Source organism: Tribolium madens, unplaced genomic scaffold, assembly GCF_015345945.1.
Source record: "Tribolium madens isolate multiple individuals breed KSU strain unplaced genomic scaffold, Tmad_KSU_1.1 Scaffold_96;HRSCAF=242;Tcas5.2_LG5, whole genome shotgun sequence".
Taxonomy (NCBI): Eukaryota; Metazoa; Arthropoda; class Insecta; order Coleoptera; family Tenebrionidae; genus Tribolium; species Tribolium madens.
Window position 1 is genome coordinate 16,315,940 of NW_025401068.1, and position 12,470 is coordinate 16,328,409.

The following is a 12,470-nucleotide window of genomic DNA, read 5'->3' on the forward strand; positions in this document are numbered from 1 at the left end:
TAAAAGCATAAAATAATTTAAAAATTAACTTCTACAAAAAAATTTGTAAATTGGGTTCTAAAACTGAAATAGAGACAAGAAAATTTCGTCTGTTAAAATAAATGTTGTGTAATTAAAAGTGAAAATCTCTAAAATTTTGTGAGTTTTCCGCTGAAAGGCTACCAAAATTTATCAAAATATATAAGATATGTATTTCAGATTCAATTTCATAGATAATAACATATTTTAGACCTAATTTAGCGATTTTTAGTAAAATAGATGCACAAAATAATAAAAAAATAGCAACACTGTTTATTACTAAATAATTGAAAAAAAAATTGTGTAATTAAAAGTGAAAATCTCTAAAATTTTGTGAGTTTTCCGCTGAAAGGCCACCAAAATTTATCAAAATATGAAAGATAATGCAAGAATAAAAAAAATAGCAACACTGTTTATTACTAAGTAATTGAAAAATTACCATCTACAAATGTCCCAAAATTTTTGTAAATTGGGTTCTAAACTGAAATAAAGACAAAAAAATTTCTTCAGTTAAAATAAATTTTGTGTAATTAAAAGTGAAAATTTCTAAAATTTTGTGTTTTCCGCTGAAAGGCTACCAAAATTTATCAAAATATGAAAGATAATGCGTTTCAGATTTAATAACATATTTTAGACCTATAATTTAGCGATTTTTAGTAAAATAAAATCATAAAATACTAAAAAATAGCAACACTGTTTATTACTAAATAATTTAAAAATTAACATCTACAAATGTCCCAGAAATTTTGTAAATTGATTTCTAAAACTTAAATAAAGACAAGAAAATTTCGTCTGTTAAAATAAATTTTGTGTAATTAAAATTGGTGTGAGAAGCTGTTAATGATTCTATAAACAGTTATAATGAGAAGTTTTAATTGCAGTGTTGATTATTCTACGTCAGTAGTACGTTAAAAAATTCCACACCATTTTTTGTGAAATATAAATTTTGAAAAATTTGGCAACTCACTCAATCTCGACACTCATACATTCCTTGAAGATTTCTTGGACGGCGTTATCCTTAAAATCCTGAAACGTCTGCTCGATTTCCATCCCTTGTCCGAAACAATTCAGGAAATTTTTCAGTGAAAGTGTTGAAGCAAGCCACTGAACCGCTGCCAAACAAACTGAGTCATAGAATCCCGCCTGTGGTTTTAAACCGAATCAAAATAAAGCGGACATGCGCGCCTGAAAAGCGGCATTCCATCGCCAAATATTTGTGTAAACACTACATTCCATCCCTGTATATTTTCAGCCGGCCTGAAACGCCGTCGCCGACGACGCACAAGTATGTTAAACGAGAACTGGCGTATTTTTAGACGGGATTTGTTCATTCATAAAACTATTGTTACAATAGATTGATGAATGGGCGTGGATCAGTCATCGGAGACGAGTGGGATTTCAGGTGAACTTGAAAATTTTATTTCAGCGAACCTAAATTAAGACTAAGGAAATTTTTGACAATCACTTGGCCAGGTGGTGGCTCTGAATGTATTGTTCTAAAATTAAGTACATTTTCAGAAACGCAAATAATTCTGGGAAAAACAGAGAGACGTCCTGAAATTATTTTAAATCGGAACTCGGTCATTGGCAATCACAAAACCAAAATTTTCTTGGGGACAAGGATGGCACGTGACAAGGTCATGTTTGTTGTCAAAAATTCCCATAAAAATTTACTTTTTCAGCTTTATTTAATTTTATCTTCAGAGATTTTAATGCCACATGACGCACAAGTGAAAAGTTAATTGAGTTTCTTTTTGTAAAAAATATAATAAACACATGAATGGTTTTATTGGAATGACAATTTTTACTTTTATTCAAATTTTTGTCTTATTTAACTTTTCAAAACTTATTATTTCTCATCATTTTTTGTGTTTCTACTATTTAGTAAAAACCTTACCTTATTTTTATTGTTTATGTGTAATCAATTTTTTCCAAGTGTGTTTATTAAAATCAATCAAAAATTACTAGGACACTCTTACATTATTTCAAATTGTAACAAAAAAAGATTCTGATTTAGCAAATTTTCACACTTGTAAAAAGTATTTGGATCAAAAAATAAAAATAAAACCGAAGCAACAAACAGAATTGAGCAACACAAAATTTGTAAAAGTAGAAAAAGCAAGGTTTTGTGACGCACATTTGTGTTCCTTTTACCTATTCTTAGTTTTATTGTTCGAATTAGTCATCCAAAATGTCGGAAAAGTCACTTTTAAACAAAAACAGTAGGTTAGAGCTATTTAAAAAAATGTAAACAAATAAATAGAACATGTTCCAAAAACTATGACGCAAATTTTTTAAGTTTTACCTCACTTTCAAGATAAATAAGAATTTTCCTAAACACAAACTAAACTAAACTGTATTGTGATAGTCTAGAAAACGTAATCTAAACTGGTTTATAACTTCGTATTTTAATGATAATGACATTTAATAAAGTTTTCGAATCAAGGCTACGCTGCTCCCATATCCTTTGTTTGATTACGAAAAAAATAAATTTGGCATGAGTCAGGACAATTTTTTTTTTGGATTTAATGCACTTGCACTTTCAGCCAAGAGTTGAATTTAATGCAATTGGGGTTTAAGAACTCAACAACTGCAAGAAAATTATTCTATGCAACAGTAAAAATATTAATTTCTCTTCTACTTATATCTGAAATATTATTTTACATTTTTACATGTGTTAGTCATCATTTGTTTACTTGGCATAAACTTGCATTTTAACAAAATTCAAGAATAAAAATGTGTTTTTTTTTGAAGCGTGATGTTACGTAATGAGATGTAGAAAACAAAAATACCATTTTTTAAGTAATTCAGAGTAATATACTTAAATGTAATTTTATAAACAGTTCATTGAGTTTCTAATTTTAAAATATTTAATTTTTAAATTTTAATTCAGTTCTGTGTGAGCAATCAAGGAAACACTAAAACAAACATTTGTTCTGAAGCTTTTTTAATAATGCTTACTTAGTTTACATCTGTTTTTTGAATGTTGACCAACCACCGAAAAATAAATTATTTTTGGACCAATCAATCTCGTGTACCTATCTAGTTTTTCGCATTTTTTAAATTATTAAAGTTTAAGTTAATATTATTGAGGTCAAGAAACCTTCATCTAAGATAAATATTTCCGAAGTTAATGAAACTATCATCACGAGTTTTCGTATCCAAAAAAATATCTATAATAATGTCAAAAATTTACAATCTTTGAGCTGAAAAAGTCACTCAACGGCTCGAGAAAATACTTGTTTTTAACCAATCCTAAACTATTTTTCTGTTACAATAAAGTCGTATTTTACACATGTTTATGTTTACAATTTATAAAGTTACAAACCTGAAAAGTTGCCAACATTTGCTCAAAAAAACTAAACTAATAAAATTTCAATTAAAGATAAATATTGCGCATGTTGGTGCTTATTTAAAGCAGTTTAAACTCAATATTTTGATCTTGACATTGTTTTAATTTGATCAAATTAGCAGTTAATGTAAGAAAGAGAACTTAAACAAGTCACTTATTTTTTTAGATCACCAGAAATTTAAATGGCTTTTTGGCTCTGACATAAAAATACGTGTGAATGTGACGTAATGAAAGCAATATTTTTGGAATTTCAACGTCTAACGTCATGGTTGTTTTGGCTCTAATTCCTAAAATTACTTCCTACTACGTTTTTTTTTAATTATTACACAGAGTTCTCGATTTCATGTGTGTAATTAATGCTGTGGAATATTTTAAATAATATATAGAGATAACGTAAGGTTTTTTTTCCAAAATTTTACATTTTTTGGATACTTTGCAGAGATGTAGAAAGTCTCGGGTTAAAATTCTTGTTTTCTGGTTTTGAATTTAGATGTTAAAATTCCTAGATAAATTCTTTAGGAATTTTAATCAGTTGTGTGACGACACTGATTAATTTGAGGATTGGGCATTTTTGCCGTTTTTTTATAACTCATTTTCTTTTGGTTCCTCAAAAAAATACGGCGGGTAATAGTGAGGGTTTATTTGAAGAACGATAAAGAGGAAAAAGTAAGAAAATTTATAATTGTATAATTTTTATTTAGTTTTTTCCAAAATTGTTTATTTATCTGTTGCTAAAATCAAAGATACTATTTTTTTTTAATTTTGAATTTTGCGCTACAAGTTAGTCAGAGTTACCACAGATGTTTTATTCACTCGCCATCTGTAGGCAGACTTGCTTACTGTTAATAGAAATCTCCTCATAGTTTCTTTATTTTTTTTTAAGTCTTTGAATATGGTGTAATTCGAAATTGTGCAAAAAGTTAGAATTGCAAAACAATTTTGCACCAAACAAGTGTAAAATCGACTCGATAAAAATAAAAAAAAATGTTAGATTGAAGTATTGTCAGTAGGCAGCGCCAATTTAATTTGACAATTGACAGAATTAATCAGTGTTCCTAATAAACAATAATTTTCAAACTTCAATAAACTTTATAACGGAAAAATAGTATCAGTACAGTGTTTCTCCATCAAATAGGTGTACGTTGATTAATTAATTCACAAGTTTCCTTTTTGTTTAATTTTCCTTCAAATAAATCGATAATTTAGCAAACTTGTTCCAGTTTATCTGTTCCTAACCTCAAATCATGAGTGCTAGAAGAAGACGTTCAGGGGGGAGAAATCGCCGAATGTGGCTACCTCGAGGACTACCCTTTCGACCAACAGAAGCAGATTTGGACGATATGCCTTTATCTGCGTGGGCACAATTAGGTGCTAAAAAGTCTGCCCCAAAAAAGACTCCACAAAAAAGGAGAAAGAACGAATCACCAAGAGTCGCCCCAGAGACGCCTGTTGAAACTATAACCTTGGATGAGGCAAGTTGAAATTGTAAGATTCTTAAAAGTAATCGACAATTTCAGAGTATTGAAAATATTGGTATTGTGGAAAACGTCAATTCAAAGATTGAGACATTTATGGAGACAGCAAGTTTTCTTTCAAGTGATGAGGAGGAAATCGAAATGATCAAGGCTAAAACTAACAAAAAGCCTGTGCCAAATCAGTTTTTCATTTCAGACGACTCTGATGATGAAATCAAAATCGTAAATGTGGATAAAGTAGCAAATACTAATAATAGTACTGCTGGGACTAGTACTAGTACATTCAATGCTCCCAAAGCGTAGGTTTTAATGCAGTTTTATTTTTTACTCATTGTAATTTATTTTATAGAAAAGTCTCAGAAGATGATGTTATGAACCTTATTGATGCAGTTCTAGAAAACTCAAACTCAGGTAGTACAGCATTGGCAAATGATGTGAAAAGGTAATGTGGTAACTCTTATAAATGAAACATTAATTTTTTTTTCAGTTTGGAAGACTTGACGAAAGAAACGGAAGAAATGTTGAAAAATGCAACTTCACTTTTAGATGAATTTAAGACTAGTAGGAAACCTGAACCTGAAGTTAAAGTAATGAAAATTCTAGTTTTTTATTGCTTCTCATTTTGTTTTCTTTTTTTAGAAAGTAGAATCTCCTAAAGTAAAAATTGGGTCTTGTCCAATCTGTTTAGAATCTCTGAGTGATCGCCCTGCAGCTGTTACAATATGTGGCCACGTTTTTTGCAAAGAGTGTATTACTGAAACAGCTCGAACTATGAAGAAATGTCCAACTTGCCGAAAAACAATTACCGCTAAAAAGATTCATCCAATTTATTTGTAATAATTAAATTTGAATAATTTCTTTTGTATTAATAAGCTCACGTTTTAAGTTGGTATTTTTTTTATTCATGCGACGCTGAAATTTACATTATGTGACACGTTTTTTTAGTTTTGGTAATTAATTTTGAAAATGTGTTGTACAGATTCCGTTGCTTGAAACCTATTCACTTCAAAACATTGTCTTAAGTTTGTAAAATTGAAAATTTGAGCAAAATTGATGCAAATCAATAGAAAGTTTGGTAACTGGTTTTATAAACTATTTCACTTGTTCCTATAAAGATAATATTTTCCAATTTGTTGTATTATTACCTTTTTACGTATCCTCTTGAAGAAAATGAAACTAGATTTTAAGGTGTTTCACTGTTTCATCTTGTTACAGTTATTTAAAAACAACGATCACTGTTGTAATTGTAATTTTTTATTACCAATAACATATTTTTTTCCTTTTGTTTTTTGTTTTTCTTTATTCCTATAATGTAACCATAACACTAATACAAAACTGCAAACCGGTTTAAAAATGTGGATATTATTACGTTTAAAATTATGTTTTTTGATAGAATTTGTTAAAATAAAACTGAAAAATACGAAATTTTTGTACATTTTAAAAGATTAAAAGCATCTTCACTACAAAACTTACTGAAATTGAAATTTACAACGCCAAAAGGTTGTTAAAATAGATACAAAAGGATGTTTTTTTCGTGAAATTAACTCCGAAACGTTTGCTTTATTCGGTAACGGGCGTTTTTCAACAACTTTACAAAATTTGAAAAACTGTCATAATAAAACTAAAGATTTAGTAAGGCAGGTTTGAAATTTGTTATTTTTGCTTATTATATTGGTAGATTTCTCATTTTAATTTAAAAAACAAATTTAGTTAATCAAAATTAGAGCGCTTATTTAATTTTCAAATTTTTATATACACACATGTATATTTACTTGCATAGAACCATGTTAGCGCCACCTGAAATTTGATAAATTTTGTCAAAAAAAAATACGTTATTTTTGCTTATTTTGAAAAACTAAAAGTTTCTTAATTGAAAAACTTATTGAATTTGAAAAATATTAACACAGTAAAGCAAAAATTGTAAATTTAAATCTAAAATGCTATATTTGTGCTAACTAAAAAATAGTTAAAAAGCGCTAATTTTTTAATTTTCACACTTGGTGATAATAAATTACATATTTGTGTATATTTGGTTGCATAAAAACGGTTATACTACAAACTCGTTTTTGCATTCTTGTGAATCACGCTAGGAGTATTTAATATTTAATAATTTCTCAGTTTTAAATTTTATCTAAAGTTTGCTTAGAAAAATAGAAATAACCAAAAAAGATTGAAAAATACTAAATTAAGTGTATTTTGTATGGATGTAACAGCAAAAAACAAAACTCTTAAAGTTTCTATAATTTCGCAAAAAAGGTGAAAAATTGCAAAATTAAGTCTGATGTAGAGCGTTTATGAAACTGCACCATAACCATAACATAATATAAAAAAATATTTTTTTATTTTAAAAAATTTCTCAACTAAAAAATTCAAAATCAGTTCAATTTTTAAGCAAATTGAAGCAAATTTAATGCCATATAAGGTAAGATACCTACCAAAACATGAAAATTAAAAAAAATATCTATTTATAAAAATTGTGAAGTTATGAGAGTTTAATTTTACACTTTGACTTTATTTATTTCTGTTTGAAAAATAATTTTTCAATTTTTTTTGCTACAGGCTATTAGAAGAAGAACCAAGAAAGTGTAATTTAAATAGATTTTAACTCTTTTTAATGTTATTTGTGGCTTTTATTGATAAAATTTTTGTACCTTTACTAAAAAATTATAAAAAAAAACATTCAGGGTGCGCCTATAAAAATTTCGAAGTTATGAGAGTTTGTTGACTCTATTTATTTCTGTTGGAAAAATAATAAAGAATAAAATAAATAAAAATAAATAAATAAAGAAGCTCGATGCTACATTGATGTAACTCTGTTCAATGTTATTTGTGGCTTTTATTGGCAAAAATTTTGTACCTTTACTCAATAATTGTAAAAAAATCATAGGTATACAGTATCATTAAATAGACATAAAAAATGTCAAATGTCAAAAAATAAATGTCAAAATTATTTGACAGATAGAATTTTTTAAACATTTTTTTCATGTTCCTGGTAATTTATCGTACTTGAAATTTTTCTCTGGAGGTGAGTTCTGACACACCCTGTATACAAGATTATCAGTAGGGATTGATAAATAGATATAAAAAAATCTTAAATGTCAAAAAATAAATAAATACATTTTTTGACAGAGAATTAAAAAAAAATCATGTTTCTGGTACAAAAAAATCGGAAAATGTCAAAGCATAAAAATGTCAGATTTTTATATTTTTCCATAGCTTTATTCTAAAAAGTTAAGTTAGAACACTACTAATTGGGTTTTCACGTAAATATTTAAGTGCGGCATTGCCAAAAAAAATATTTGAATGCCACAGATGACAAATTGACAAGGGCAAAACCTGTTTCATTCTAAAGAAAATTCACTTTTCCGTTTTTATTGTAACCAACTGTATCTTGAAATTTTTCTTTGCGCTTTTTTTGTTGTTTTTAAAGAATAAAGAGAAAATTTTTAATTTAGGGAATTTTGAAACAATTAATAACACTTTACAGTGTTGGAAAATTCATCTTGTACTCACATTTGTGATTCACAAAATTTAATAATTATTATTAGTTACAGAAATAATTTTCAATTTTTTCTTTACCTATCATTTGCTTCTTTTAAAGGTTAAAAATGTCAAGTTAAACGTTCTAAATACTTCAAGTACGTTTGTGCAATTATTTAGCACGAATATTTACACAAAATCAATAGACGAAAATTGTTATTCCAATTCTTTGTAACAACGATTTATATTTTCGTGTCACTTATCCATCAAAGATGCTCTACTCCCTGTACAAAAATAATTCCCTATGGCCTCCATAACCCCTTGTAACTATTATTTGATATAAAACCCAATATAGGCGGTCTGCATTCTTCTTTAAATACCCATCTCCCATTGGCTCCCGTCTCAGCTTGTCGCACTATCATTGGCCAAAGTCACCGGAATGCTATAATCATGCCAATAGGGCGTAACGCAAGAGTGGGGATAAATAGGCGGAGCCAAGTAAATACAGGGGGTAAGGAATTTTTATTCCGGATACCCAGTTAGTCCTAATACCGGTTCTGAACGAAGTGTATGTCGTGATTTTCATCCGTGACGTAACGTGATTTCCGTAGTAAACTGTCAAGAATTGAAAATATGTGTCATTAAACATTGACAGGATGTAATTGGTTCCAACGACAATGATATCATAATAAAAAAAATCGCGAGTGTTTATTTACAATCGCAGTGGTCTTTGCCGACGGTTTTCGTTGATTTTTGTTTACGTTTGTGACTTGATTGATTTTTGTATAACTGAGTTGGGGAGTGGTGCAATATAGTGTTGCGTCTGAGGCGTTTTGCAATGTGTATATGTATATAATGAGTTGTTCTGAAGTTATGTACCAAGCGTATTATCCTTACTTGTACCAAAGGGCCGGAGCAGCGCCGCCAGTGTCGGCCCATCCAGTGCCAAGAACTGGACCTTTTAGTTCGCCCTTCGGGGCTGCACATCAGTATGATAGGGTGAGTTACCAACTTACCAAAACAGCAAAAACGAAATCACTAAAATTTTTTGTTAATTTGTGCCAAACTCATCAAAATTATTTAAAATTAAAATCGTGTGTTTTTATAAGTTTGTTTAAATTAAACCAGTTTCACTCAGAATTAAAACTAATAAAATTTGATAATTAGTGAAAACTAAATTACCACAAAAATGGTTATTAATTCGTTTAATTGTAGGTACACTTTTATGATATTTTAATAGGTATAGATTTTGCAGAAATAAATTTACATTTGTTGCGGGTTTATCAGATTTATAAATCATTAATAAATTCTCTGCCAATAATTTTATGCTTACCGTTTATAGAACATATCAATGAAGTGGTTATAAAAAAAATCAAAATTATGCATACCTACCTACCTAATAGCAAAATAAAAAAATTGTAATTAGACCTGATGATTCTCTTGAAAGTGCTTTTTTATTATTTTAACATGATTTGTTTGGTAACTACTTTGGCTACGATAATGGCCTTGTGACCAATTTATTATTTTAATATTTAAAAATAAAATTTAATGAAAAAAGTACAAAAAGGCAAATCTACTGAAAACAATTTCGCTGAAAGTAATTACACAAAAATTTGAAGAATTTTATTAAAACTAAACCAAAATCTAACTAAATGGCATTGAAAATAGTAGATAAATTTGTAGCCAGTCGCAAAACCTTCATTTTTTTAACAATAAAATTGTGTTTTAAGAATTAGAAAAATCGTGTTTTAAGAATTAGAAAAATCGTTCTAATATTTAATAACATTCTTAATATACCATATACATGGGCGCCAGCAGAAATTATGGCCAGGGGGGGCAAAAAAATAGTCGAAATTAATAATAACACTTTCATTTGTCTATTTTCATATCACTCAGTTTGTGATAAAAATGTAAATATTAGTTTCTTATTTCGTTCATGAAAATTTAAGTTCGAACGTGTTTGTAAAAAATCAAAAAAATCGTTTTTTTTTATATCAAATATAGCAACCACTATCGTCCCAGGGGGGCAACGGCCCCCACTGCCCCTCCCCCCCTGTGGGCGCCCATGACCATATACCTCTAATAATTTTCATGTTCAACATGTTGCACCGTATATTTTTGTACAGTTTGCAGTTTATGAAACTAAAATTTTGTGATGTTAATAAAAGAAATACTTTACAACTTTTGTAGATTGTTTTTAAAAAATGTAATGTCACTGTAATAGTAATTATATACTAAGGGAGAGAAAACAATTTTCTATAGACAAGCTAAATTATAAAATTACTTTACAGAAAGTAAGTTTTTCCACCCTAATTTCAAAAAGGAAAGTGGTCAATTATTTCCATCATTTGTCAAAATTTCAATAAAAATAAATGTAATCTCTCAGGGAAGTAAACATTTTACCTCCCACATAGAAACGGGAAAATACAGAGTGCGCCAGAACTCGTGCCTTAGAGAAAAATGCCATGTAGAGTAAGATACCAAAAACATGGAAAAAATGTTAAAAAACTTATATCTTTAAAAATTACTAAGTTATGACAGTTTGAATTATGCATGTTGACTCTATTTATTTCTGTTGAAAAAATAATTTTCCAATTTTTTTTGCTACAGGCTATTAGAAGAGGAAACAAGGAAGTTGTATTATAAATTGTAGCTTTTATTGTCAAAATTTTTGTACCTTTACTAAATAATTATAAAAAATATATATATATAAAATCACAAAATCATCAGTATCATTAAATAGACATAAAAAAATGTCAAATGTCAAAATTTTATGACAGAATGTTTTAAACATTTTTTCCATGTTCCTAGTATCCTATCTTACATGGATTTTTTTGGGGCGCGAGTTCTGGCGCACCTGTATATTGCTAGATTTTATGGGGTAAGTGGAATATCAAGAGAAATTGTTAGTTTTGAAGTTTTTCTTGTTGGATCGTAGAAAAACTTATATATATTCCATTTTAGGAAAGGGTCTTTTACTGTCTTTGACAAGAAAAAGATATACTTTTTTCCCTTGTAATGCAAATGTTTTTTATTGTAACTTTAATATTTTTCTTATTTAATTTCTTCTTTTTTTATCAGGCATAATAGTAAGTAACCTAAATTCCATTCTGATTAATTAGATCAATCTAATATTGACCAAATATTGTATAAAATAATAATTTTGAAAAACAGAAGAAGTTTTTTAATTTTTAATATTTCTCCAATACAAAAAACTTTTCTTCTGTATGTATTTACTCTACACAGGTTGTCTCACCTAAAACTTCCCAGGCTGATAAAAAAATTATTTTTATATTGAAAATCTTAAAATTTTTCAGCAAAACAAATATTTCTATAAACAAAACTTGCTCTTTTGCTGTTGACAGTAACTTTAGAGTCTGACATTAAGACTAGTTGATTATTCAATAGTTTATCGGCATCTTTTGTGAGAGTCATTCAAGAATCTCGTCATCGCTTTTATCATATTCAGTCGTGCATTAAATATAATTATTTCATCTCTTGTATGGTTAGATAGGGTCATTCAAATTGTCAACCGTTTACACATATAGCTAAGTGAAATTCTTGACCTTAGGTTCACTCATTTTTTTAAAGATAATGTAAATGCAGCTATTGTAGATTGTAAAGATGATCACAATATGTTTCTTAATGACTGTAGGTAGCAAATAACTTCACGGATGTCATCAAGTTCAAGTTGTTAACAACATTCACAACTTTACATTTTTTTATAATGTTGCTTTGTAAGGCTTCTTCCATTTATCTCAGTACATTAGTAACAATGGCTTAACAAAGAAATTAAGCATTAGCAGACATTAATTATAATAAAAATAATTATCTTATATTTAATAATGGCTAACTTGGGCAGTTGGCAATTTGTAAGCTAATTACAACTACATTTAAAAATAATAAATAAAAAGTTTTATTGCCAATAACCAAATATTTGAAAATTAACACCTATTAACTTTGTTCTTATTTTACCAAATAACAGACAACCTAATTAATTATACCTACCCATAATATTAATATTTTTATTTATAGGTAAATATTTTTTAGGATGTTTTCAACAATTATAACATTTAAATTAATATTCTGGGGCCCATTTTGATTTTTATTTATTAAAGATTGTGTTAAAATGTCAGCAGACAAGA

The 12,470-nt window shown here is 28.2% G+C and overlaps 3 protein-coding genes across 3 annotated transcripts in view; 2 read left to right on the forward strand and 1 right to left on the reverse strand.

Annotated features, from left to right (window-relative positions):
* Positions 1 to 2,389, reverse strand: part of LOC123013400 (dual specificity protein phosphatase 14) — a 6,897-nt gene extending 4,508 nt beyond the window's left edge. The window contains exons 1-2 of the mRNA XM_044411895.1: positions 2,324 to 2,389; positions 986 to 1,130 (exon numbers count right to left, since the gene is read on the reverse strand). Of these exons, the coding sequence (XP_044267830.1) occupies positions 986 to 1,068 (83 nt within the window). The 5' untranslated portion in view covers positions 1,069 to 1,130; positions 2,324 to 2,389. The remainder of the gene's footprint in view (positions 1 to 985; positions 1,131 to 2,323) is intronic.
* Positions 2,390 to 4,352: 1,963 nt separating this feature from the next.
* Positions 4,353 to 6,129, forward strand: LOC123013102 (E3 ubiquitin-protein ligase BRE1-like). Its single transcript, XM_044411440.1, has 6 exons — positions 4,353 to 4,507; positions 4,591 to 4,842; positions 4,888 to 5,144; positions 5,195 to 5,287; positions 5,333 to 5,432; positions 5,485 to 6,129. The coding sequence occupies exons 2-6, from the start codon at positions 4,615 to 4,617 to the stop codon at positions 5,680 to 5,682; spliced, it is 876 nt and encodes a 291-aa protein (XP_044267375.1). The 5' UTR covers positions 4,353 to 4,507; positions 4,591 to 4,614; the 3' UTR covers positions 5,683 to 6,129.
* A 2,753-nt stretch (positions 6,130 to 8,882) lies between these two features.
* LOC123012883 (protein vestigial) overlaps positions 8,883 to 12,470 on the forward strand; it is a 37,043-nt gene continuing 33,455 nt past the window's right edge. The window contains exon 1 of the mRNA XM_044411074.1: positions 8,883 to 9,324. Within this exon, the coding sequence (XP_044267009.1) occupies positions 9,172 to 9,324 (153 nt within the window). The 5' untranslated portion in view covers positions 8,883 to 9,171. The remainder of the gene's footprint in view (positions 9,325 to 12,470) is intronic.

Excerpts from the sequence above, each read along its gene's own strand:
- LOC123013102 (XM_044411440.1), top strand. The coding sequence starts at position 4,615 with ATGAGTGCTAGAAGAAGACGTTCAGGGGGGAGAAATCGCCGAATGTGG. Across the intron at positions 4,843-4,887 it reads AAACTATAACCTTGGATGAG|AGTATTGAAAATATTGGTAT; the intron begins GCAAGTTGAAAT and ends CGACAATTTCAG. Across the intron at positions 5,288-5,332 it reads TTGGCAAATGATGTGAAAAG|TTTGGAAGACTTGACGAAAG; the intron begins GTAATGTGGTAA and ends TTTTTTTTTCAG.